The sequence below is a fragment of the Miniopterus natalensis genome, chromosome 8 (assembly GCF_054644295.1).
Source record: "Miniopterus natalensis isolate mMinNat1 chromosome 8, mMinNat1.hap1, whole genome shotgun sequence".
Taxonomy (NCBI): domain Eukaryota; kingdom Metazoa; phylum Chordata; class Mammalia; order Chiroptera; family Miniopteridae; genus Miniopterus; species Miniopterus natalensis.
This window is the reverse complement of record NC_142088.1, coordinates 1288851-1314212: the sequence shown is the minus strand read 5'-3', so window position 1 is coordinate 1314212 and position 25362 is coordinate 1288851. Positions and strand designations below refer to the sequence as shown.

The following is a 25362-nucleotide window of genomic DNA, read 5'->3' as shown; positions in this document are numbered from 1 at the left end:
TGCCTAGATGGCCACCCCACCATCAGCTAGTCACAGATGGCTGTTTGCTTCTTTAAGGTCACCGGCAGAATCTCTCTGACCTCTGGGCCATTTTTGCATGGATCCCCTGATTAGGTCAGGCCCACCCAAGGTGCCCTCCTTTTCAACAGGTCCCGCCCACTCTCAGGAGGAGGGGTGACACCAACCTGGATACCAGGGCCAGACGGCGGGAAGCCACGTGGGCATTCCCCCCGCCTCATCCTCTGCCTCGTGGGGTCTCCCCAGCAGGGCAGCTTCAGAGGAGCTGGTTCTTACTTGGTGGCTCAGGGCTCCCACGTGGGGCCCACAGTTTTGCTTTTCCTTCCTTCCTGATGCTTGAAGAGTCTGTCATTCTCTTTCTCTTCAGAGAACTGTGTTCGCCTTTCCTTTAGAACAGGTTTGCTGGCCATGGACGGTCTCGGCTTTCCTTTGTCTGAGCCCGGCTTTGTTTCCCGTTCCTACAGCATCATTTTGCTGGGTGGGAACCCAGGCTGACAGGTCCTTCATCTCCGCACCTGAGAAACGCGCCACCTCCCTCTGGCTTCCGTGATTGCTGCCGGGATGCCGCTGTCATTTAAATTGCTGGCCCCCGGGTAAGTATCATTTCTTTCTCACCAACTGCAAGACTTATGCTTTGTCTTCCATTTTCTGGAGTTTGATTATGATGTGTTCTTTGAATTTACTTTGCTTGGGGTGCGCTTGGCTTCTTGGATCTGTAGATTTGTGTCTTTTGTCAAATTTGGGAAATTTTCTGCCGTTATTTCTTTGAATGTTAGATCTTTCATTGTAATCCCACAGGTCCCAGAGGCTCTGTTGTGTTTTCCCCCTGTCGTCAGGGCTGGATGATTCTATTCCCTTCTGTCTGCGTTCACTGATTCTCTCCTCTGCCTCCTCCTCTGGGCCGCTGGGCTCGGCTGCTGAAGTTTTCTTTTAGTGTTTCAGTCACTGTATTTTTCAAGCATTAATTGACTTGGATCATATTTTTATTTTAAATAGATTTCATAGGACGTTTAAACTGGTGTGTTTCTCAGCATGTCTTTATGTCTCACGTTAAAAACCTCCCCTGAGGCAGGAACGGCTTCTGGTCGAGGTGCATATGGGAGGCAATGGATTGATGATTCCCTCTCCCTCCCTCCCTCCCTCCCTCCCTCCCTCCCTCCCTCCCTCCCTCCCTCCCTCCCTCCCTCCCTCTTTCTTTCTCTCTTTACCTTCCTTTCTCTCTCAAATCAATAAAAATCATATCCTCAGATGGGAATTAAAAAAAAAAAAAGGGTTGGTCCACTCTGTAGAGCTGAGGCTCCATATCCAGAGCTCACCTGAGACACAGCTTCCATGCAGCAGCCTTCGGGGCTTCTGCTAGGACACGTGTCTTCCTGCTGCAGGGCTCGGGGGTGCGGTGATCAGACCAGGCGTGAGGGCCTCCTCCCTGCTGCGGGCAGGGGTGGGGGGTGGTCCTAGTTTAAAGTTCCTAAAGGCAGAGCCTGGGGTCCTGGAAAACCTATTTTGGGACCTGGCTGCCTCCCGCTGTCAAACAGCTCTGTGTTACGAGACTAATTTCCTTGGCTGTCAGACCTGCTTTTGATGAAGGTTGTGGACCTTGAGACAGACATGGCTGGTGCAGCCTGACCTTAATGCCAGAGCTCCAGTCCTGGCTCAGACCCCGAATTCGAAGTGCTGGAGCCCCGCCGACCTTTAGCTGTGTATCTTTAAAGAGCCTGTGCCTGGGAACAATCTAGAAGGCTCAAGGGATCTGGACAGGAATCCAGACCCAACTTCTGGTACCTGAACCTGGTCAGCCTGCGCGTACTCTCAGGGCGGCTGAGGCCACGGGCCCACCTGGTTTGGGCCGTGGAGGGGGCCTCGGCTGAGCCCCCTGATGGATGTCCGGACCCGTCCTTCCCCTCAGGGCCAGTGGGGCAGGGGGTCAGAACAGCCTTCCCCTCTCTCTGCTGTCCCAAAGCCCTGGACGCTGCCTGGAGTGAAGAGGCGGCCGCCCCACCCGTCTCTGCTCCAAGGCCTCCCTGCCCTCCTCTGAGGTCTCAGGAGTCTGGAGGTGACCCCGGTGCGCCCCTGGCCGGGTTCACCTGCACCCCTGGGTGAGGCCTCCACCCAGTGCCAGCGCTGCTGTAACAAAGTATCGACCTGAGAGCTCCAAACAAAGAGCTTTCCTCTCTCACCACGGAGGTCAGAGGTCAAAGTCAAGGTGCCGGCAGGGCCAGGCTCCCTCTGAAGGCTCTGCCAGAGCACCCTTCCTGCCCCTCCCAGACTCGGGGGCTCCGGGCCGCCCTCGGCTGTGGCTGTGTCCCTCTGGTCTCCGTCTCCCTCGTCACATGGCTTTTCCTCTTTCCTGTGTTGTTTCCTCCCCTGTTTCTTATCAGGACACTTGTCCCTGGATTTGGGGTCCTCCTGACTCATCTGGGATGATCTTACCTTGAGGCCCTCGACTTAATCACATGTGCAAAGCCCTCCTTTTCAAATGAGGTCGCATCCCCAGGTTCTGGGGGTCAAGACGTGGGGTCACCATGCACCCCACTGGGAGGCCCAGTCGTTTGGACCGCGTCCCAAGTCCAGCTGGGGAACCCAAATGTCAGTGCTCAGCCAGTTTCTTCTAGGACCGTCCCGTCTTCTCTGGGATTTCCGTGGTCCAGGTTTGGTTTGTTCCAGGCCCATCCAGGACGGTGGGGACGCCCACGGGTGGGATCGGTGGCCCGACTCGCCCCGACTCGCCCGACTCGCCTGCATGGAGCAGGGGTGCTCGCCGGCTCCCAAGGCCGGTAGGATGCACTCCTGGTAAATACGTGGCTTTTTGAAAGTCATCTGGAGATCAGAAGAAGAAAGCCCCCCCGTTAGCTCCGCCATCTGGGTGCCCGTGACTCACGGAGAGGCCGCCTGGCTCTGGTTTTCATTTCCAGGGATGTTTACAAGCAGTTCAAGCGGCTGCCTCTGAGTCCCCTTTAATATACGGCCGCGCTCTCCGCGGAGCCCGGACCCTCCGTTTAAAAGCAGAGCAACATTTTCCACGGCGGTGTCTTAGGAAACACTGGAGGGATGGACAGAGGTCCCGCTCGCAAATCAACCTCAGATCTGCTGGTCCCCACGGAGAAGATGTTGCTATTTTATGCGCTAATTAAAACCGTGTCTCTGAAACGTTGCTTTCCCCCCTCATTTGAATAACAAAGGGAAACAGAGATAGAACCACATCTGTTGGATCCTCTCAGATATTTCTGAGTGTGGGGTGGAAGGAAACCATGAGACGCGGGAGAGGCCCGGGTGTGCCGATGGCAGAGGGCGGAGGCCGAGCGGGCAGGCGTCTCTGCTCGTGGTCGTCTCAGCGCCGCTCTCCCCTCTCGCGGGCCGATCTGTGTTGCCCTGGCCTCGGTTCGTTTCTTAACATACCTCTCCCCTCTCTCCACCCTCGGCTCTAATTTTGAACTGAAAAAATGCCGACTCCGTTAGAACGTCCAAGGATAAAAAAAGGAAACAGACGGACACGCAGCAGATGGACATTCAGTGAAAACGACGTTAGACCCGAATGCTCGTGTTCTTGCCGGATACTATTTCTGAAGGTTTTTCATTCAGACAAGCGGCCTGTGAGTCCGTGTTGCCAGACAGGCCCCTGGATGGATGGACTGTTTCCACTTTCATTTCAGCCACGTGGCGTCTCAGGCACCAAGGCCCTTTCCGCCTGTTTTCTTGTGTCCTGATCGCAGCCGTCTGCCCGACACAGAAGGAAACCCGCCCAGAGCTGAGGGTGACCCTCAGCAGCTCCTCTGTCCTGACAGATGCCTCTGGTGTGGCTCCTGTACAGGGAACGGCCTTCCTGGAGCCCAGGGACACCGAGCAAACAGCCCCGGACAGAGGGCCCCTGCTCCTCACTGTTGCTTCGGGTTTGAAACCTGAGTAAGAAACGTGCTGTCTGGAGAGGCGGCCGCGGGCACTGGACGGGGCAGACAGTTCTCCGGGGCCTTCGCATTAGGACGAGCTGGAGGAAGTGGGGTGCGTTGGGGAGCGGAGGGGGATGGGATAGAGTGTGCCAGGGTGCGGTGCCCTGCAGGCCCTCTCCCTCCCTCCGGTGGCAGCAGGAAGCCCCATCTCTCCTGCGCCCATGCTGGTGACGTGGGTGAGGCTGACCCCTCCTTGTCTGTCCGCGGTCCCGCCCTTGGTTCCAGTAGCCACGGTTCATATCCATCCTTGACTCTTTCGACTTCCCGGCCAGTTAGTCACAGGTCGCTCTGAGGCCTCCTGAACCCTGACCGCAGGGGCCACCACACCACGTCATTCACTGTCAAGGGCCAGCCCCTGTGCCGGGCTGTCCACCGGCAGCTTCTCACGGAGCCCCCGGGGGCCTCCGCGTGGCAGGGTGATGAGGAGGAGGGCGACACCCCCATTTTAAAGATTAGAAAACTGAGGCTGTGGCAGCGTGACCGCTGTGGCCATTTGCCTCCTTGGAGTGGGGACGACCTGAGGATGCTCCAAAGGCAGCCTCTGCAGCCTAGAGAGCTGGCCACGTGCCGGGTGGCGTGAGGACCACACGGAGGACACGCATGTCAGCTTCCTGAGGCCGTGCCGTGTGACATTCACCATCAAGCGTTGAGGGGACACGTCGTCTCTCCTGCACGAGACTCTGGGTGAGCTGGGTTCTCCTGCCCCATTGGTCTCCATTATTATTCAAATTGAATTGTCATCGTCTCCTACCATTGGCAACTTTTATTCCTTCATGTTCCTTAATTGTACACACCAGACAGCAGCACCGCATGTCAAAGCTAGAGCAATACAAAGTGGCTTTTAAATTAACCACAAACCAGTTAGATTTCTCTGTGGCAAGAAATGCCACAGTTTCCTTCACCCCAGGCCCGAAAATGTCTAGTAACCGTTTTCTGATTTATTTCACTAATGCGCCTGGAGGTTGCTGTGTCTGGGAGACGGTCTGTGGCAGACGCATCCATGGCACTGGAGGGACGTGGAGAGGAGGCTCTGCAGCCCTGTGCCCAGCGGACCACGGCCAAGGCCACGCAGGAGAAACGTGGACCAGCTCGGCCACGTCTCCTCAGGGTGGATCTGAGAGTGAAAAAATCCTTCTTGATCTTAATGAGGCTTCACTACAGTCCACTGAACTACTGTCATATTTGGGCAGAGTCAGGTATGGAGCCCCGGCGAGGGTGAGCCTAGTGGAAAATTAAGCAAATGCACCAATTAAGCAAATCTAATTGCCTGTAAGGACAGGGGCTCCACGGACCAGGCTTTAGCCAGAAAAGCAAACAGCATTTAATGGGGCTGCAAACTCTGAGCCACTGAGCCCCGGCGCCTCGAACTGACGACCCGCGGCGACTGGTCCAGGAGGAAGCCATGTCAGCTTCCCATCGCTGCTGTGACGAATTACAGCTTAGAGGCTTAACACAGTGCACATTTATTATCTACATTTCTGGAAGCAAGAAGCCTGAAGTGGGTCTCACGGGACTAAAATCAAGGTGTGGGCAGAGCTATGCTCCTTCTGGAGGCTCCAGGGGAGAATCCGTTTCCTTGATTTCCCGGCTTCCAGAGGCCGCCAGCATTCCTTGGCTCGTGGCCACAGCGCATCAGCTGACCTCGGCTTCTGTTGTCCCATTTCCATCTGTCTGACTCAGGCTGTCCTGCCTCCCTGTGAGAAGGAGCCTGTGAGCACACTGGACCCACCCAGAAAATCCAAGGTCCTTTCCTCATTGCAAACCCCGCAACTTTATCGTCTCTGTACGGTTCCCCTTGCCCTGGAAGGTCCCTTCGCAGGAGCTGATGTCGGGGCCTGGACGTCTCGGGGGCCACCGTTCGGCTCCCCCGGAGGAGCGTTCCGAGTGGCGGATGGCGGGCTCCTGCGGGGGGGGAATCAAGAGAAGCAGGTTCTGTGTTAGTCAGAGGCCTGCCCGGGGATTACTCGTGGAAACGCAACAGGGTCATTAAAGGAACAGCCTAGAAAACTTGAGACAGTAGACGTGAGGGTGAAACGAGAGCAAACCCGACACGACCTTGGGCTTCACTCTTCACCTCAGTTTCCTTAATCATCACTGCCGCTTATCAGGGTGCCTACCGTTACCGTCCTAATTTGCAAAAAGGAAAAGCCGAGCCTGCGAAAGGTTGAGTCACCAGCCCCAGATCCCCACGCCATGTCCATCTGTCACGGTGGACTGAGGACAAACTGAGGCCCGAACACCAACCTTTCTCTTTTATGGCGAGTTTAACATTTCAGATTCAAGAAAGCAGAGGCCCTCGCTAATGCAACAGACAAGGGGTTGGAATAAAAGGTGTGCGACCCCCACTCTTACCGTGCGGTCCAGCCGACAAACTCCTGGGCCTTTACCTGGAGGAGTCGGAAACGGGTCCACACGAAAACCCGCACTCGGATGTATTCATAGTCGCCACCACTGGGCGTCCCCGGGAGGTCCTTCAGTAGGTGACGGATAAGCAAACGGTGGGCCATCCGGACAATGGGACGTTCCTCAGCACTAAAAAGAAACAAGTTATCAAGCACTGTTGCTCAGTGAGAGAAGCCAATCTGAAAAGGCTACATACGTGTGACTGTAACTTTGTAACTTACGACATTCTGGAAAACGCACAACTGTGGAGACGACAGGAAACCAGTGGTCTCTAGGTGTCCGAGGGGAGGGATGAGCCGCGGAGCTCAGGTTCTCAGGGCAGTGAGCCTGCTCCGCGTGACACGAGACGGATGGACACGTGTCGCCGTGCATTGGTCCAGACCCACAGCATGTACACCAGGAGCGAACCTTGTGTCCACTGTAGGCTCTGGGCGACTATGATGTGTCGGCGTTTCATCAGTGATACCAAATGCAGCATCTTGTTGGGAGATGCTGCTAGTGGGGAGACAGTGGGGGCATGCAGGCAGCGGGTACTGGGGGATCTCGGCACCTCCTCTCAGATTTGCTGCGAACCTAAACTGCTCTAGAAAAGTAAAGTCTTAACAATAAGAGAGTCGTGAAAACCCCCTGCCCGTGGGAAGGAGGAGGCGTCCTCGTTACCACGGGCAGGAGCCACTGGGCTGAGACCCGCCGAAGCTGGAGGGGAGCATTCGCCTGTGATGTGAAGATCTCCGGCCCGTGATTCGCGGCGCCAGTGGTTCCCCACCGAGTCCTCCTCGCCTAAATCAGCCCCACGGTGGCGTGTGTTCCCTGCCACACGTGTGCCTCAGACCAGCCTCATGATGTCAGCGCGAGACCATGAGCATCTGCAAGTGTGATTAATGGGCCATGTGTCGGCGGGAAGATCAAAGGTTGTGGGAGCTCGTGCTCCAACTCAGGGGGCTGGCCCCCCAATGCTGCCTTCCCCACGGGGAACAGGAGGGGAAATGCACGCCCCGGAATAAGAGAAGGAAAAGTCAAGGGAAAATTTACAAGGTGGGAAATGTTTCCATGATTGGAAAAGATAAGAAATGGTGGGATGTAGAGAAGAGAGGAGCCAAAGGACCAGTGAGTGGCCAGCACTGGGCACTCCTCTCTGTTCATCTGGAAAGAAGTGGAGGCGTCTGGCGCTCCCTGGGTCTGTGCAGAGCCCCACACGAGGTGCCCTTAGCATCGATGCACTTGACCGTGAACAGTACAGACTCGGGATAAATCCACAGATGTGCGGGCCAGCTGCTGCTCTCATGCAGACCCTGGCTGAGTGTCCTGCTCTCTAGGCTCAGGTTTCTCTGGGCCCTGGGAGGCCCCAGCATGAGCCAGGGCCAGGGAGGGACCTGGAGGCTGGTAAGATGGTCCCCACTTGTTGGCACCTGGCCCCCGGGTGACTTAGGGCAGGCAAATGAGTGCCAGCCTGCAGGAGTCCGATGGTAGGAGCTGGGTGGCTGTGTGGAATCAGGACTGGTTAGTTTGAACATAAAGGCGTTGACTCAGGCAACTTGTTGGCCATCTCCAGGAATGAGCTAACTCTGGGAGGGGCAACCCCTCGCTGGGTCTACAGGACCCCAAGATGTCAAAGCATCGTAAAGTACAGAAAGCAAACAACGTGATTCACAGACCCCTTCTCTCAACCCCTGGCTTTTTGCCTGCTTTCTGTCTCTGTGGGTTGGCCTGTTCTGGATGTTTCATATAAATGGAACCATACGATACGTGGCCTTTTTCTGCCTTGTTTTGTTTTATGTGTCTTCAAGATCCACCCCTGCTGTGGCGCGTATCTGTACCTCACTCCTGTTCATAAGTGAATAATATTCCACCGGATGACTCGGCCTCTCTTGTTTCTCCAGCACCCACTGATGGACATCTGGGCTGTTTCCGTACTTTGGCCTCTGTGAATAACGCCACCGTGAACGTTTCTGCTTGAACACCTGTGTTCAGTTTTTTTGGGCACATTCCTAGGAGCAGAATTGCTGGGTGATGGGGCCATTCGCTAACCATTTCACTTTCCCACCACCCGTGAGCGTTCACGTTTCTCCACATTCTTGCTAACACTTGCTACTTTGTTTTTTGTGTGTGTGTGTGTGTTTTTTAAATCATAGCTGTCTGCAGCTGCATTTTTATACACGGCTGGTGGGACTGTGAAATGGTCCAGGCATGTTGGAAACTAGCTCCGCAGCTCCTTCTGAAGTTAAGCAAGTGCAGGACTCAGTGATTTCTCTCTTGGGTTCTCACCTGAGAGAGAAGAGAGCCTGTCTGAGCAATGACCTGGGAACAGCTTTATTCACAATCGGCCCAAACTGGACACAACCCCAGTGTCCATCATCTGCTGCGCGGGTAAGCGAATGGCAGTGTCTCTATACCACAGATACTCAGCAATAACGGGGACGAACTATAGATGCGACAAAGAGGGTGGAGCTCAACCACATTAGTCTCCACATAAAAAGCCAGACAAATGGCTGTGTTCCATGCGACTCTTATGTATGACCTTCTGGAGAAGGCACAACAGGGACAGGCATTGCGTCGGTGGGTGCTGGCAGCTGGGAGGGGAGGTGGCCGCCGGCAGAGGACACTGGGAAGCTTCTGGAGTGATGGGCATGCTCCCGATTGTGGAGGGAGCGCACATTGGTCATAAAGAATCTAATTTCAGTCCTCAACTGGGTGCATATCGGACCTTTAAAAAGTGGTTGATTAACATGGTCCAGTGTCTCAAGGGGGACAGAGGGACGAGCAGGAGGTTGGGGGGCGGGCGATTTCCCACCGCCTCAGGGGCGTGGGCTCACAGGCTGGTTTTCCTTCCTTTGTCTCCTACTTGATGTACCAGCGCCCCCCCCCGCCCTCTTCATCGAGTTGACCGTTTCCCTTAAATTGGAGCATAAATCGGGTCATTTGAAGGTTCCCACTACTTGCATTGCTGTTGATTATATGCCGAAATATTACTCGTGAAATTTTCCTAGAAGAAAACACAATATTCCAGATTTCTTTCACAAGTAACTTTAAAAAATTAAAAATTAGTGCAAACATTTTCTCCCTTTTAAATGGCAAACCTCTCCGCAGCCCGGAGATGAGGGAGTGAGACGAGCTGCTTGGTCCCAGGGCAGTCGCCTTGGACTTCGACACGGACCGAGGGTGTGGGCACCGATGGCCTCGGAGCACCCTGAAGACAGAGCTCATGTCGCACACGGGATATTCCGGGGGCCAGGGAAATAAGGTGGCAGTTTCATCCTGGGGGTGGGGCATCATCAAAAAGTAAAATAAAGCTAGTTTCACTTTATTCAGAGTTGAGACAGCGTCTCCGCAGAGTGAGGGCCCTTCTGAAAAGCAGGGAGGGAGCCTCCAGGGCCGGAGGAGGGAAGACAGGCTCCGGGGGAGGAGCCCAGGGGCCTCCCAGGAGGACCCCAGCACCTCCATTCTCACCCGTGAGGAGGGGAACTGGGGGGAGGGGACTCCTGGGTTGTTATTATTTCATCTTCCCTGGTAGGAGATAGACATAAAGTAGAAAAATGGAGTCAAATAATTAAAAACCTTTTTAAAAAATGTGTAGCCCAGAGAAGTTACAGCTCAGCCCATATCCCCACCTTCACACAGGCCCCAGGCATTTTCTTCCCCAAACCGGGACCTCCGCCCTCTCTCTCCCGTCACTCGGTCACTCCGGGGGGCTCCACAGCCCGCTCCCCACCACCCCGTGACCCCGTGAAAGGGGAAGCTTGCCACACACCCAGAGGTCCCCCCAGAGGACCCCACTGATGCGTTTTTATACTCAAGACATAACCCGAGTTTCAACACACAAGTTTAATTCCAAGTTTATTTCTGCAAACATCTTGGGTTAAACCTGGATGTTTATTTAAATCAGTGCGCAGGACACTCTAAGTCAAAATTTCAGCTCAGGAATTTAGAGTTTTCTGAAGAACAGCTTAAAACATGCCGTGTATAGGTTTAATTTAAGATCTGCTAAAACTCAAAAGCGCCATGCAGAAGAGAGACCATAATTCTCATTGTAAAGGACTGGGGACAATAAATCCACGTGACCTTCTCAGGCAAGTTTACGACCAGGCCGTGACCGGGCAGGGGCTTTATGAGGGGTCGGGGCACGTGCGGTCCCCAAAGGCTCCCCGCGCTTTATTTAACAGATTAAACAGGGTCTCACTCCTCAGGTCTTGGTAGGACCCCCCCCTTTCTAAAAACCATCGACGTGTGACATGACGCCTCAGTCCCCCAACAGGGACTTCAGTTCTGCAAACAGAACCCAGACGTCGTCATGTGAAGGGAATCGTAAGGATCGTTCACCCCGACCGGTTATTTCACGGGGGGAAACTGAGTCCTGCGCAGAGGAAGGGGTGAGGTCGCCTCCCATCAGCGACGTAACAGAGCCCCGACTCCTCGCCACCCGGGCCTGTTTCTGCTCCTAGCACAGCCTGGTGCCGCGCCTGGGTCGTGTTTTTTCTTACACGGAAAAGCATTTAAATCGCACGCCTCCTGGTTCCCAACCAGCACGTCTAAAAGCGGAAACAACTGCGCGCGAGGAGCGGTGGGTGATGCGACCTCCCTCGTTAATCCCAAACCTAACTGCGGGCCTTCCCGGCCACACGAGAGAAGCCAAATGCCACCGACTCTCGCTCTGAAATCCCGTCACCCCCTCCGCACAGTCCCTGCGCCGACCCCCAGCGAGGCCAACCCCTCACCCCTGGCTCCCTGACCCCGGGCCCCCGGGTTCCCGGTTCCGGGCCCGCGTCTCCTTTTTCGGCCGGCGGGCTTTGGAGCCCGTCTCCCATTGGGCTGTCATCTCCAAACTTCTCACTGAAAAGCTGCCCGTCAGGCCTCTCGGAACCCTCCTCCCCCCCCCCCCCCAAAGCCTCCAGAAAGAAACTGAACTCCCTCCCGGGTCCTGCAAGACCCTTGGGGGCTTGGTGTGTGAGAATCACATTGGGGATGGCAAGAGCTCTGCCCAGGCCTCTTCCCTCCCTTGGCGCCCAGGACCCCAGGACCCAGGCCGATGTCCCAGAACAGGACATGGAAGGGCCACCCTGGGGAGAGGGACCAGCCACTAAGAGGGTGAATGTAACGACCGGGCCGACCTCCCAGGTGTCACCGCCCCTGGCTGGTCATCTTAGAGCAAGTCTATGGGTGACAACAGCCCCTTCACCAACACGCACACACGCACATGCACACACATGCACACACATGCACACACACATGCACACACGCACACACGCACACACACACGAGCTGCCAGTCAGTTCTTTAATTCCAAGCTCTTGGCATTAAACGCTCGGCTGTGGGACTCATGTCAGCCCCCCAGACATTAGCAAATAGGACACAAGCGACAGTTTGACAGCTGTGAGTACAGCTCGCGTTCTTTGTCCCGCGGTCGGAGTCGAAACCACAGAGAGAAGCAGCACCAGCTAGCCCGCTGGAGGAGCCACGTGGACGAACGCCGAGGCTCCCCGGCCGACAGCCTTCTGACCACATGGCCTGTGACTGAGGCCACCTGAGGCTGGAGCCGCGAGGTGACCACGGGCACAAGGGTGACACCAGGCGGGGAGTCAGCAAATCCGCCTTGCTGAACGCAGTGCGACCCGCCCGTGGCCGGAGCATCGAGACAGACTTGAGGGAGTGAGGAAGTCGGCCACGCGGCCATCCAGGTGGCAGAGAGTTCCAGGGGGGCCTTCACACGGGGCACCCACTGTGTGGGGCGGAGCTTTGGGGATGGACTTCCAAGCTGCACTGCAGACCGAGCCTCAGGGGAACAGGGGTCCAGGGTACCCCGAGTCCAGGAGCTGCCTCCGGCTCCCCAGCCATGCCATGCCCGCTGTGCTGCACTCGGAAAACATGTCCGTGCCCTTCCTCCAGATCAGTGACCAGACACTGTGCTGCCAGGGGGACCACACGGCCCCGCCGTGGGACTTAACAAGGAGCGCGGGGCCCCTCCTCCCTTCCACACCACCGGAGTGCATCTTGCTGACCAGGGCTGCCAGCGTCTGAGGAAGGTCGTTTTGAGCCTTCTGTCCCCTGTGATTCAGGAGGGAGCAGTAGAGCAAGGAGGGGAAGGGGAGTGGGCACCCGCCCGCCCGACGCGGGCAGGCCGGCCGGTAGCATCCTATGAGCAGTGGCAGAGCCGCCGTAAGGAAGGCCTGTCATTCGCCGCCCTGAGCCGCCTTGCAGAGGCTTTTAGAGGAGAGTCGGCCTCCACGTGGCGTGGGCCCTGGCCGTTGGGTGCCGGCCCTTCGGAAGTGCCGGCCGCCGTGCTGGGTGCTGGTGTGACTGCTGTCATTGAGGCAGATGACCTGCTGGGAGACCTGCCTTCCCGTCACCAGCAGGAGAGACAGACGCAGGGACTGGACAGAGGCTCCTCTCCCCTGAAATGCGTCCGGTTGTGGGGAAGGGGTGTCACTGGGCTCATTGAAGCTGGGCCAGCAAGGAGGGTCTGGGTCCCAGGATCCCCAACCTAGGGGCACGCGGGGGGCAGCGCTGCTGTGGGCCCGGAGCAGGAGGGGCAGTGAGAGGGGAGGAGGGCGCAGGCCCATCGGGCGCACAAAGCCGGGGAAGGGCGCCCCGGCCCCTGGGGGACAGCACCGCAGGGGAGCAGGCTCATCCCGCTTTGTTTTTGTTCTGAAATTTTTATTTTAGAATTTTAAAGAAAAGGATATCCAAAAGCTTTCTGTTCTGTGGATGAACCGCGGCCTTCCCAGAGCGGGACGGGGCGGTCAGGCGGGTGGGGCGGGGCCAGCGACCCCCGAGGGCCCTTAGGTCACAGGATTGCGGAGCCCGGGTGGGGAAGGGAAGAGCCGAGGAACCATTAGCTCTGTTCCGCAGCCGCGTCTGCGTGCGGCCGGCTCTTCTCGCCAACCGCGCGGGGTGTGCGGGTCTGCGGGGTGTGCGGGTCTGCGGGGTGTGCGGGTCTGCGGGGTGTGCGGGGTGTGCGGGGTGTGCGGGTCTGCGGGGTGTGCGGGGTCTGCGGGTCTGCGGGGTGTGCGGGTCTGCGGGGTGTGCGGGGTGTGCGGGGTGTGCGGGGTGTGCGGGGCTGCGGGGTGTGCGGGGTGTGCGGGGCTGCGGGGTCTGCGGGGCTGCGGGGTGTGCGGGGTGTGCGGGGTGTGCGGGGTGTGCGGGGTGTGCGGGGCTGCGGGGTCTGCGGGGTGTGCGGGGCTGCGGGGTCTGCGGGGCTGCGGGGTGTGCGGGGCTGCGGGGTCTGCGGGGTGTGCGGGGCTGCGGGGTCTGCGGGCCGCCCCGGCGTTTCTCGCGGGGAGTCCCGCCCGCGGGCCGAGGCGCAGCCCGACTCCAATAAAAGGGCCCGGCCCGCCCTTGATCTCCGCCCGCCTGACAGCCCCGCTCGGCCCGGGCCTAATTGAGCCGGGGTCACCTGGGAATAGGTTCAAAGGCATCGCAGCCGTAAACCACCTCCAGGCCCCGAGCCAGAGCGGCCTGGCGAACAAAGAGGCCCCCCTCGCCCCCCTGAACCACTTCAAACGGCCCGCGCGCGGCGTCCAGATGGCGCGGGGCCGGGTCCACGGTGCGCCCGCCGAGGCCGAGGCTGAGGCCGGGCCGAGCTCCCGCCGCCCCGCGTCTCCCTGCCCGGGGCGCCCTCGGCCGTGCCCTGCATCCCGGGGACACTCGGGCGGGCGAGGCGGGCGGGCACCGCGCTTCCCCCCGGGGCTCGCCGTGGCGCCCGCGTCCTAAGGCGCTTAGGAGGAGGGTCTGCGGAGGGGCCGGAGCCGGGCTGCCCAGCAAGACCAGGGGAGAACCGCTCCCCCTCCCCCACGGCCTGGGCAGAGCCGTGGGCGACTCCGGGGGCCCTCAGGTGCGCGCGCGGGGCGCAGTGTCTCCAAGGGCACCCGAGTGTCCCTGCCCACGGCCCGGGCGCCAGCCTCCCCGCCCGCGCTGGGACCACCCCCAGGCCGAGCTGGCGGGTCCCCGCGCGGTCTCGCCGCCCGCCCGGGGCGGGCAAGGCGCACACCGGCCCCGGTACCCCCGGAGGCTCCCCGCGCTGTCCTCACCTCCAGGGAGCGCATCGAGGGTGAGACTCGCCTCGGGTGCCCCTCGTGCTCCGGGGGGGACCCCGCAGCCCGGCGGGGCCCAATCCCCCTGTTAAGGAGCAGACAAAGCCGGGCCCCTGAGCCCGGGGCGCGGGGCAGCGGGAGGGCGGCCGGGCCCGGCGGAGGCGCGGGCAGCGCCAAGGCCGGGCCTGCGGGGTGCCCGGCGCGGTCAGGGCCGCAGGGGGAGGCAAAACTGAAAGCGCGGCGCCGGGGGGCGGGGGCCCCAGAACTCGCCCGGCCCCCGGCCCCGGCGGCCAATCAGCGCGCCGCCCTCGCTCCTGACAACTATTTAGCAACCCAGCCCGGCTAGAGTTTCCAAAAAGTTAGAATAACTTCCTCTCCCGGAGACCTCGGCTTCGCACGAGCCGCCTTGAAACCGGAGCCCCTCCGGCCCCTCCGGCCGCCCGGGGAGCGCGGGCTCGGCCGGCGGCGCGCTCGGCGCCCGGCGCCCCCAGCCCCACGCGCGCCCGGCCGGGCGGGCGCCATGGAGGAGGGCTCCAGCTCGCCCGTGTCCCCCGTGGACAGCCTGGGCACCAGCGAGGAGGAGCTGGAGCGGCAGCCCAAGCGCTTCGGCCGGAAGCGGCGCTACAGCAAGAAGTCGAGCGAGGACGGCAGCCCCACGCCCGGCAAGCGCGGCAAGAAGGGCAGCCCGAGCGCGCAGTCCTTCGAGGAGCTGCAGAGCCAGCGCATCCTGGCCAACGTGCGCGAGCGCCAGCGCACGCAGTCGCTCAACGAGGCCTTCGCCGCGCTGCGCAAGATCATCCCCACGCTGCCCTCGGACAAGCTCAGCAAGATCCAGACGCTGAAGCTGGCGGCCAGGTACATAGACTTCCTCTACCAGGTCCTGCAGAGCGACGAGATGGACAATAAGATGACCAGCTGCAGCTACGTGGCCCACGAGCGCCTCAGCTACGCCTTCTCCGTGTGGCGCATGGAGGGCGCGTGGTCCATGTCTGCGTCCCACTAGCGCCGTGCCACCCGCGGCCGACCGGCGCTCCAGGGTAGGTGCTGCGCGCGCGCGCGACGGGCGTCCGCCGCTGGGGGGGGGGGGGGGGCGAGGGGCGTTTTGGGGTGCAACAGATGGAGGTCGGTCGGGAAGGTCCCGCGTCCCAGGGGCACCCCGGGGGCCTTTCACAGGCTTCCATGCAGGGTGTCAGTCGGGTAAGGGCGGACTGGCAGCGGTTGCGTTTTCCATTCTCGGTGTCCTGTGGGCTCTGGGGGTGATTTCTGGGGGAGTGAGCACCAGAAGAGCTGCCTGGGGCGACCAGGGGCAGAGAGATGGGAACCAGCTGCCCTTTGAGTGCCTCGCAGTGGTGGCCGGCCTGGAGGCTGCGCGGCCGGGTCGCGCCGGGTTGTGGCTGCGCGCTCTTCCCCGGAGCGAACACCCCGCTCTCGCAGGCGGTCCCGTCTGGTGAGTGCCGGGGTGCGCACCGGGGGCTCCCAGGTTTGCCTGGAGAGGGCGGGGGACACTGCCCAGGGCTGGCGGCTCCAGAGCTAGTGCAGCCTGGGAGCCGGGGGCGCAGGGGACTGGCCGAGGCTGATGCTTCAGATGGCAGCGCGGAGGCCGGGCGGACCCACGGCGGGAGCCCGGCTGCCGCAGACAGGTGGACCGGACCTCGGAGCCCGGAGCCCCTGGTCCCAGCCTCGAACCGGGACCGTCGGGGAGGGGGCTCCGCCCGCGCCCGGCACCCGCCCGCGGGAAGCGCCAAGGGTCCAGGCTGGGAAACAGGTTTGGGGCAAGTGGGGTCCAGTGCTGGTCGGTCCCGCTGGGGCAGGCGAAGGGGACGCGGCTGCTGAGGGCCTTGGGAGTTCGGGTTCCCCTGGAAGAGCATCCAGGGCGGCCGCGGCGCGTCTTTCCACCGGGCACCTGGAAGCCCCGTCGGAGGAGCTCCGGCCGCCCAGGCGCCGTCCTTTCCCGGGGTCTCCGGGGCTGCGGCTCCCGCGGGCACTGGGAGGGCGCAAGATTTACTGGGGTGAGTGTGTGTGTGTGTGTAAAAAAATCCTTCCTACTCAGTATGTTTAGTTTCTTGCTCACCTTGCAATGTTTTCTTATAAAAGTCTCCACTTAGCCCAGAAGGAATTTAGATTACTCAGGGGCGAGCAGCCGCCCACTCTCCCAGGCAGATCTGTTTCTTTTTTTTTTTTTTTTATGTGGTTCTATAATGTCTGCAAGTGTTTTTGTTGTGCCCACGAAAAGCTGATCTAGCACAGGTGGATTTTGCTTTATTTTTAAATTTTTATTTCTGTGCCACTGAGAAGTCTCCTGATGGGATCGCCCTCCAAAATAATGATTAGTTTATGGGTCTTCAACAAGGAATTTCAGCAGAGAATAACTTATGGGAATCGTCTCCTATCTTTGTCAAAAGCAGATGGAAAGTGTCTCCATCGCATATTTCTCCAGGAAAGAGGGTCGGGATTGGCCGAGCGCTGAAATGCTGCGGTAGGGTAATACATTAATTCTGGGTTTTGCTGCCTAAATTATGAGCTTCCATTAGTCAATCCCATTTACCCTTGAGACTGCCCATAGTTTACAGCACATCTGAAATAAGAACAAACAGATGAAGAATGTCATCTTTTAAAAATATACACACATAGCTTTGTTTAAGGAAAATGCCAACAGAATTATCGTTAAGATTTTCCTCCAGAAAATTATTGAAAACAAGTACCCGGAGATACACCTCAATGCAGGATTTAGTACAGTCCTTCAAAATTCATTACAAAGTAACCACATTCCTAAAACCCAGAGAATCAGACATAGGTGACAGTGAAAGATTATATAAAAACAAAAGACAGTCCTTGTAATAAGTAAATGATAAGTGTTAACAGTTTGGGAAAATCCTTAAAATGTAACAGATAACACATTGAGTTGGAGAGGATCTATAGGGGGCCCATTTATTTTGTTTTTTATGAAACTGAATCTAATTGACTAGTTGCAATAATCAAGTTCCTTCCAGTTGACAGACCCTCGCAGTAGTTTAGGGGGCAGATGGGATGTTCTTGACGGAGGGGTGGCCTGTGGGCACCTTGTGTTTACCTCCCGGCCACATTAGGCAAACACCTTGTATCCTATTTGCTTTTAACCCCTTCGTCTCTACCAGTATAAACAGTCAGCATTGGTTTGATTTCCTGAAAATGTTGCTAAATGTCATTTGTTGTTTATTTGTAACATTTTAAAGAAACGTTAGCTACATGTATCACCAAAGAATTTCTAGAGCTTTCAGGAAATGGTATGTGATTTTAACGTCTGATGTGAGATGTTTTCACATGTATTTTTAAAAAAGCTGTGTGTGCCTGAACAGCAGCAACGATAAAAAGTCTCAAGTGTCCCTTGGTATAAAGAGAGACACAGAAAGTCGCATGGCTGGTGCTGATATTTATCCTGACTTTCTCCTTTGGCCTGGTCTTTAACACACAGATAGACAATAAATCTGGTGTCTTTGGATAGTCAGCTGGGTTCATCGAATGGAAAACTCTCGGGAGTTTCCAGTCTTTTCATTAAAGGCCTGAGCCTCAGGAGCAGGGTCAGAGGCACCTGGCGTGGAGGGAGGGGGAGGTGACGCCTACTTAGTGGACGTTGACCCCCCCGTTTCTCCCGCTTTAAAGAAAACATCTTCTGTAACTTCTGCAAGGTCTGCGCGGATCTTCAGTGGGTTCCTGTACTCCAAAAACGAGTTTTCTCTGAGAGCTTGTAGTTACCCAGGGGGACAGAGTACGGCCCTCTCAGCATCCAGTGTGTGTCAGCAGCCTTTTCCTCCCTCCTGAAAAGTCAGCCCTTGGAGGCGTTTGTGAGCTGCGGTGATCGGAACGCTAGCGGGTCTCCACGGAACGTGAATCCCCGTGGAGCACGGAGGCGCAGAGTTTCAGTAGAGCTTTTGATTGGTCAGAAGTGAATGAAAGACCGAGCCACCTGAATTACAGGCCGTGTTTTCTTATGAAACACCCATCGGTAAGGTCCGACGCAGGGAGCTGGCCTCTGTGTGTGGCTGTTGTTCCCTTGAACAGCAGCAGAAAGTCTGCTGGTCCCTCGGGCAGGGTCGGGCCAGAGGCCTGGGACTTGGAGAGTGGCTGTTTGGGGTCCTTTGAGATACAGCATTGTGTCGAGATTTACTGAAAACTGCATATTTTCAGACAAGTCTTGAGCCTGAAAATACTGAGTTTCCATCATCCCGCCTCCCTGTATTGTGGACAGACGGCCCCGACGCCGGATTCCTTGTGCCTGCAAGACGCTCATAAAGTAAACTCCGTGAGCCGAGCACCATAACTCATAGCTCCAGTTTAAAGCTGGGTTTAAAAAAACAAATATTTTAATAAGCCAATTTTAGAGGTTGGGGTTTTATGACAGTTTTTAAGCTGCGTGTGTATATTCATCTATTCTCACTGGTCTCTTTAAAACCCCGTGAATGCGCCCTGGAATGTCTGTTTATATTTGTGTCTTTTCATGGGGAAGGATAAATGTTCTGCAGAAGGCAGACCAAAGACAGAGCTCTCCACCCGCAGAGAGCTCACGGACGGGGCAATAAAACCCCGAGACGAGAAGCGTGTGTGACCGTAGCCGGGGCGCAGAAAGCTGCAAGGAGCAGGAGAGGCTCAGGGAGGCCGACACGGGCGCGTGCGATCCCGCGCCGCTGGAGACAGGAGCTGCGTGGCGAGGCGCTCCACGCGGCCGCCTGGGACCCTGCGTGGGATGGGCTGTAAGGGAGGGAGCTCACGCCCGCACACGCGCGTGCACACATATGCACACATATGCACATGCGCCCGGTGCGTGCAAAACTGGGGAGAGTGGGATCGGCCTGGAGACGGCGCCGTGTGGGTCTCCCAGCCGCGACGCTGGGCAGGGGGCGAGGCGTTGCGCTTGGGGGACTGAGCGACGAGGAGAGCAGGTCTCCCTGCATTATTTCTTGCAACTCCGCGTGCATCTACTGGTACCTCAAAAATCAAACGTTAAGAAGAGTTATTCCGCAAGGATTAATTTTTCCCCCGATACACAAACGCGCAAATTATAGAAGGAATTACTATGCCTTGTCTCAGAGCAATAAACCAGAAATGCGCTGTGAGGAAAACCCGTGTTTTCCTGCTGTCCTTTGTGTTGCTGGGCTCCTTTTCAGGACACGAGGCATCTCAGCGTGTTTCCAATAGACAGTTCATTCGAGGTGGTTTTCTGTAATTCTGAAAGAGCAGAATTCCAGAAACCTGAGGGAATACCAATCAAAACATTTATTCCTGTACTAAAAAAGAAAATAGTTTTTCAAAGGAATTTTAGGAAATATTTACCTGAAATGGGCACATCAGCTTTTAACTGAGTGTGTATTGACTTACGTCACACACACACAGACACGCTCTTCTAAAGACAAAGATTTATAAAAATCATTCACTGAGAGGTGAATGACACCCTAAAGGTGTCATTTTTAGAGCCATACACAGTTAGTGGGAGCAGGGGGGTTGGGGGGCGAGAGAGAGAGAAAAATATCAAATCCGCAATTCAGTCGAGGTTATTTTAAATTAGTGTTTGTTGTCCTGGGAACATACTTTGTATTTGGTTCAATAATAAACCTTCGAGTGCAATTTAGTTACATTAAATGTGTCTAATTTCAGGCTAGTGTTGGACTGAGACACAGGCACGTGCTTGAGAGACAGGGTGACTTTCGGGCTGGTGCTCACCCAGGCCCAGTGCGAGTGTCCTCAGCGGTCACTCACGATTGTCCCGGTGAAAGGAGACCTGGGTCAGAAACTGGCAAAGCCGGCATGTAACCTTCTTCTGACAGGAGGGACATTTTTAGTGGTTAGTTGAAAACAGAGTCATTTTGAATCAAAACAGTATTTCACATGCTTTGAATACCTGTATCATTTTACCCGCAACGCGGCCGTTGAGGTTCCCTTGCTACTGTGATCATGCGAAAGGAAGGACATGAGGGGGACCTGGGCGCAGGCCGTCGGCCCGGGCCGCTGGCCGTCTCCTCCGTGAGTCCACCAGGGAACGAGTGAATTAACCAGCCTCTCAGGACGTCGCCTGTGGAACTGCAGTTTAACTTCTCCAATCCTGGGGGCAGTGCCCTTAACATCGGGCACGTCCCTCCTCCCGCAGGTCAGGATTCCTCCATCAATTAAACGAAGGGCAGGGTCGAACCCAGAGAACTTTCAGTTTTCAAATCCAGTTCTGGAAAATATTCTTCCTCCTTAGCTCACATTCAGCCTTTAAAAAAGTAGCGAGCAGCCTCTTTGGGGGGGTTGTGAATTCAGCGGTGCCGCCTGGCACTGGATGCGTGTTTCTCGCTGTTTAATTCGGTGGCGAGCTTGCATTTGTTTTCCTGGCTATGCAGATCTGCTGTGCGACTGACGGGAAAGATTTGGGCAAAAGCTTTGACTTTTATTAACCCTTTGATGGCGACTGAACATCAGACCCCCAACCGCAGGGCTGGCTGAGGTTTGTGGTGTGTTCGCAGCCAGAGCGGCTCCGACAGGACAGGACAGGACAGGACAGCGGGTGCTGGCCTTTGGCTTGCAGGGGAGGCCTGGGGGCCTTTACTGGGCTTCCCCGTGGACAGCAGATGCCCGGACTCGTATTGTTGATGCTGTTTTTCTGTGCTCCGTGGATAAAACACCACACCAGCCTTTCTGTCAGTTCTCCAGGAGTGCACCCCTCTTCTTAAGAGGTTCCAGAGATTTCTCCCGGCCCCAGAGGCAGCGGGGGCTCCGGAGAGGCGGCTTGTAAAAGCAGCGCACTCCCTGAAAGAAAACACAGGCCGGGTTTGCGGCGACTGGGCTGCTCGCCGCCAGTTCTTTGTGTTCCGCTCGAACGCTCCGTGAGTCCTGGTGCAGGCCGGCGGCCGGCTCTTCCAGTCGCGAGACCCAGGCACGAACGCCCCGTGGCTGTCTCCCTCTGTGAAGCTCGATGCTGTGAGTGGCTTTGGTTTGCGGGGGTGCGGGAGGCTCAGAAGGGAGGAGCCACGGGCTCGGCGTGACTGTCTGGACCTGGGGGTGCGGAGGTGCCTGTCACCTCGTCCGGCCTGCCCTCGCTGTACCCGGGAGCAGCCGGAGCCAGGCAGGCTGGCCTTGCAGAATTAGCAAGGTCTGTGTACGCACCGGGTCACTTCCAGACGCACGTGTGGGTTTGAACCCCCTCCCGGTGAGCCTGCCGCGGTAACACACAGCAAAGCCCTTGTAAATGCCTAAATCGCTGCCCGTCGGAGAGGAACGGGGGCTGCGGGGGGGGGGGTGTGTTTTTTTTCTTTCTCAAACTGAACATCGTGTCTCTGTTCATGGAACTGGCTGGGCTGATGAACAGCATCTTCATTGGAGACTCAGGTTCCCGAATTGACAGCGTTCCAACCGTGCGCTGTGTCCACACTGGTTCCCCGCGATGTTTGGGGATGCGCCCGGCACCTGCCCCCCTCTCCCCTGATATCCTCGCAGAGGGGGAGCCTCAGAGAGAGGGGTCGGACCCCCCCCCGTGTGCCTGGGCTGCCTGGAGATCGTTGCTCCCCCAGCCCCTCCCCCTGCACCCGCCCGGCGGGGGACTCACCGCCGGAGGCCGCGGGGTTCTGCGCCGTGATAAGTAATGAAGGCCGGACCCAGAGCCCAGCATCGGGTCCCAGCACCACGGCCGGGGGAGGAGACAGGCCGGCAGGATTCTCCGAGCCCAGGGTTCCTGGGGAGAGTTCCGGGATTTGGGGGGGCAGCTCAGGAATGGATGTGCCCCCACCAGTGCACTTGGTGACTCGGCTCCCTAGTTGCTATTTTCTAAGAAAATCGTCCCGTTGATGCTGGAACAGAAGTGCCCAGTGGGTGACTGTGCCCTGGGAGACCCGGAGCCTCGTTTGTGCTGATTTCTCTGAGCAAAAGCATCTGCTCGGATCACCCACCTGCACGTAGCTCGGGTGGGGGCTCAGGGGTGTCCAGGCCCCTGTGGTGTGATCACGTAACAGAGGGTCACCCAGTGAGGTCTCTTCAGGGCAAAATTAGCTTAAGGCTATTTTGCCGGATGTTACATTATTGCCAGTAACAAAACTGTCTCTTAGACTTCTTTGAGGATAGAGATTTTCTTTTAATTAAACAATAAGCTAAGGGCGTGGACAGCGATGTATTTATTTACCTGCTCCTTTCGGCTGTCGCTGTCATCCTATATCCATGTGTGTTCATTACCTCCCAAAAGTGAACAGTTTCCTGTAATTCCGCTGTCAGGCAACGTAATCTCCTCGTGTGACTCCAGCGGCTCTAATCGTTAACCCATCGTTTACAATTTATAATATGAAAAAGGTGATTTTTCTCAGGAATAGACCAAGTAAAAGAGAAAATGGGGATCTGGACAGGAAAGGGGGCGTGGGGAGAATTTCACCAGGAGTGGGGCAGTTGAGGGGCCCCCGGCTTGTGGGCGGCCTGTCCCACCACCTACTGCTTGTAACGGGGTGACCGCCTCTCCCTGGGGTCAATCAGAAGCCTGGGAGACCGAGGCTTATCAGGGCGAGCGCCCTGCCTGCCTTCCCACAAAAATGACCCTTTGTGACAATTCCAACTGGCGACCTCGGCACGGCCACAAATGCCTGGGTGGCGGTCACCGGGGCCCGGAGACCCAACGGGGACCCCCAGGGCCTCTGCCTCTCATTTGCTCCCAGACATCAGCGTTGCCCTGTGGGGAGTACCAGAGACGCCCCAGAGGTGCCCCTGACTGGGGGGCAGCAGGTGCTGCAGGTGCCAGAGAAGGGGGAGGCCCCGCAGAGCAGGTGGCCGGGTGGTGGGGTCTGTGGGACAAGGGCGCGCAGCGGGCCTGGGCTGCGCAGTTCCCCCGGGTGACGCGGAGGGACCGTCCGATGGCCGGGCGGGGGCGTGAGAGGGGAGGCCCCGCCGGCTGCACCGCCCTCGCCATCCTGGGGCCCCGAGCGGACAACCCTGCAGCCGCTCACCCGCGCCCCGCAGGCCACGCCGCGGATGTCTGAGCCCGAGCCCAGCCGGCTCAGCGCTGGCCGAGGTTAACGGGAGGAAGTGATAACTCAGCGTTTATTTCCTCTCCTGGGTGTCGTAGCTGAAGGCGTCACCCTGCGCCACATTCCTCCTTCAAGGCCTTGGCTCCTCTGAAGGCAGCCGGCTTCCAGGAGACCACCCGCCCACCCCGTGGCCTGCGGGGAACGGGCCTGCAGAGGGGACCCGGGGACCAGGCGGCCCGTCCCGCGGAGCATCCTCCTGCCTGAGCAGGGACAGGACGCGGTGTCCTCAGGTGGCAGACTTGCCCCTGGGAAGCGTCTCCTTGTGGGGAGTCTGTGGGCCCAGCTCCCTGACAATCCGCCTGTCGTACTTTTAATTTTTTTTAAAGTTACAGCAACTCTCGTTTCATGCTAATTTCATAATTTCACTTTTTCTAACCAGAAAGGAGAGAGAGAGCGCGGAGCACAGTTGGACGCTAGCGGCGGCCGGGCTCCCGGGGCCCCCGGCCCTCAGCTGCCCCGCTGTCCACCGCGGCTCTTTCATGGGCCCCGAGTGTGTCCTGACCGCGGGCGGCCGCTGTGACTGCCCACAGTGGATGTCGCAACTTACTGAAGGCGGCGTTTGCCCAGCAGACCACGTGCCAGTCTTTCCCTAGCAATTAGCATCACGACGGGGCATTCGTCTATCTGGGGAATTTTAATTAGACGGAAACCGAGGCTGCTGTGTTCGCGGGAGAGAGCGGCCCCGAGTCCCCAGTTACTCTCGGGCAGAACCCGCCGTCTGGTGGCCAGCGTGTCCCGAGTCCGGAGCAGGACTGAGGTGCGCCCTGGGGTGGAGGCTCTTCCCGCTCAGAGTCTGCGCGGCCTCAGGCAAGTCACAGCCGCCCTGGCCTTGGTTTCCCCTCAGATCTCTGAAGCGAGGGTGACGGGCCTCCAGTCGGGGAAATCCTGGGCCCAGAGGCCCAGCCACACCCTCCCGGGGTCTGCCCCTCGGAACTGAAAGCGCGGCCCCTGCACCAGGACCCTCGGGTGTTATTCACAGCGGCCCGAGGGGAGACAGCGACGGTCACTCAGCCAGGAACCGGCGACGTGCAGGCCCGATGCTGCCTGGAGGGACCCTGAGGTCACTGCGCTCAGTGGAGGGAGTCGGCCACCAAGACGAACCTGCGTGATCCCGTGCGGATGAGGGACCCAGAGCGGGCAAAGCGAACTCGTGGTCGCCCGGGTGGGGGGTGGGAGACACGCGATGGATTAACCGACGCCGGGTGTCTGTTTGGGGCACAAGAGGCTCTGGAACTAGGTGGGGGTGATGTTTGCACAGCAGTGAGACTTAATTCCACCGACTTGTGTACTTTAAAATGGCTAAAATGATAAATTTTATATTATGGGTATTTTAGCACCGAAAAAACGTAAAAAACCCCTCTGACTCAGCCCGTGGGCCTCTCTGGTGACCGTGGGAGGTACCCTAAGCCTTCAACTTTCCTCCACTTTCCGAGACGCTGCCCAGAGTGTCCACATGATTCACGCTTATCAGATGACTCGTTCGGTCGCTTTGCGCCTGAGTAAAAGCATTTCCTTTCGAAATCCATTTCCCGATGCGTTCGTTAAAAACAAGTTCCCAACATCTGTAAAACTTTCAATAAACTAAAGAAACAACAACAAAAACCTGAGAAAAAAACCAAACCCAGTTCCCCAGAGGCCTCGGGCAGCGCTGCTTCCTCTGCTCCCCCCGGTTTAGGGGCAGGTCCCGGTGCCTCTGGAGGCCTCTCCTGGGGCTGAGCCCTCACGCTTTGGGGGCCGGGGGTCCTGCGTTTCCGCATCTGTGCTGGGGGTGGCCCGGGAGCTTTGTGACCCATCCCGCCCAGCAGTGGCTCCCCAGGGCCAGGCGGGTTCAGGCTGGTTCCCGGGTGCAGACCCTCGAAGGGCGGACGCCGCCACCCGGGGTGGTTCCGGGAAAGTGGGGCTCTGGCTCCCGGCCACCGCTCAGCAAGCCCCCCTGTCTCTCCAGCCCTGCTCCTCCAG

At 57.9% G+C, this 25362-nt stretch overlaps 2 protein-coding genes across 2 annotated transcripts in view; one reads left to right on the top strand and one right to left on the bottom strand.

Moving 5' to 3' along the window:
• Window positions 1–5714: 5714 nt before the first annotated feature.
• On the bottom strand, window positions 5715–9112 carry LOC107530034 (uncharacterized). Its single transcript, XM_087819958.1, has 3 exons — window positions 6562–9112; window positions 6350–6494; window positions 5715–5864 (listed from the first exon to the last, which is right to left on the bottom strand). Exons 1-3 carry the CDS (start codon window positions 6735–6737, stop codon window positions 5715–5717), a joined length of 471 nt encoding a protein of 156 aa, XP_087676084.1. The 5' UTR covers window positions 6738–9112.
• Window positions 9113–14888: 5776 nt separating this feature from the next.
• Window positions 14889–25362, top strand: part of TWIST2 (twist family bHLH transcription factor 2) — a 31559-nt gene continuing 21085 nt past the window's right edge. The window contains exon 1 of the mRNA XM_016203600.2: window positions 14889–15426. Coding sequence (XP_016059086.2) covers window positions 14910–15392 — 483 coding nt within the window. The 5' untranslated portion in view covers window positions 14889–14909 and the 3' untranslated portion in view covers window positions 15393–15426. The remainder of the gene's footprint in view (window positions 15427–25362) is intronic.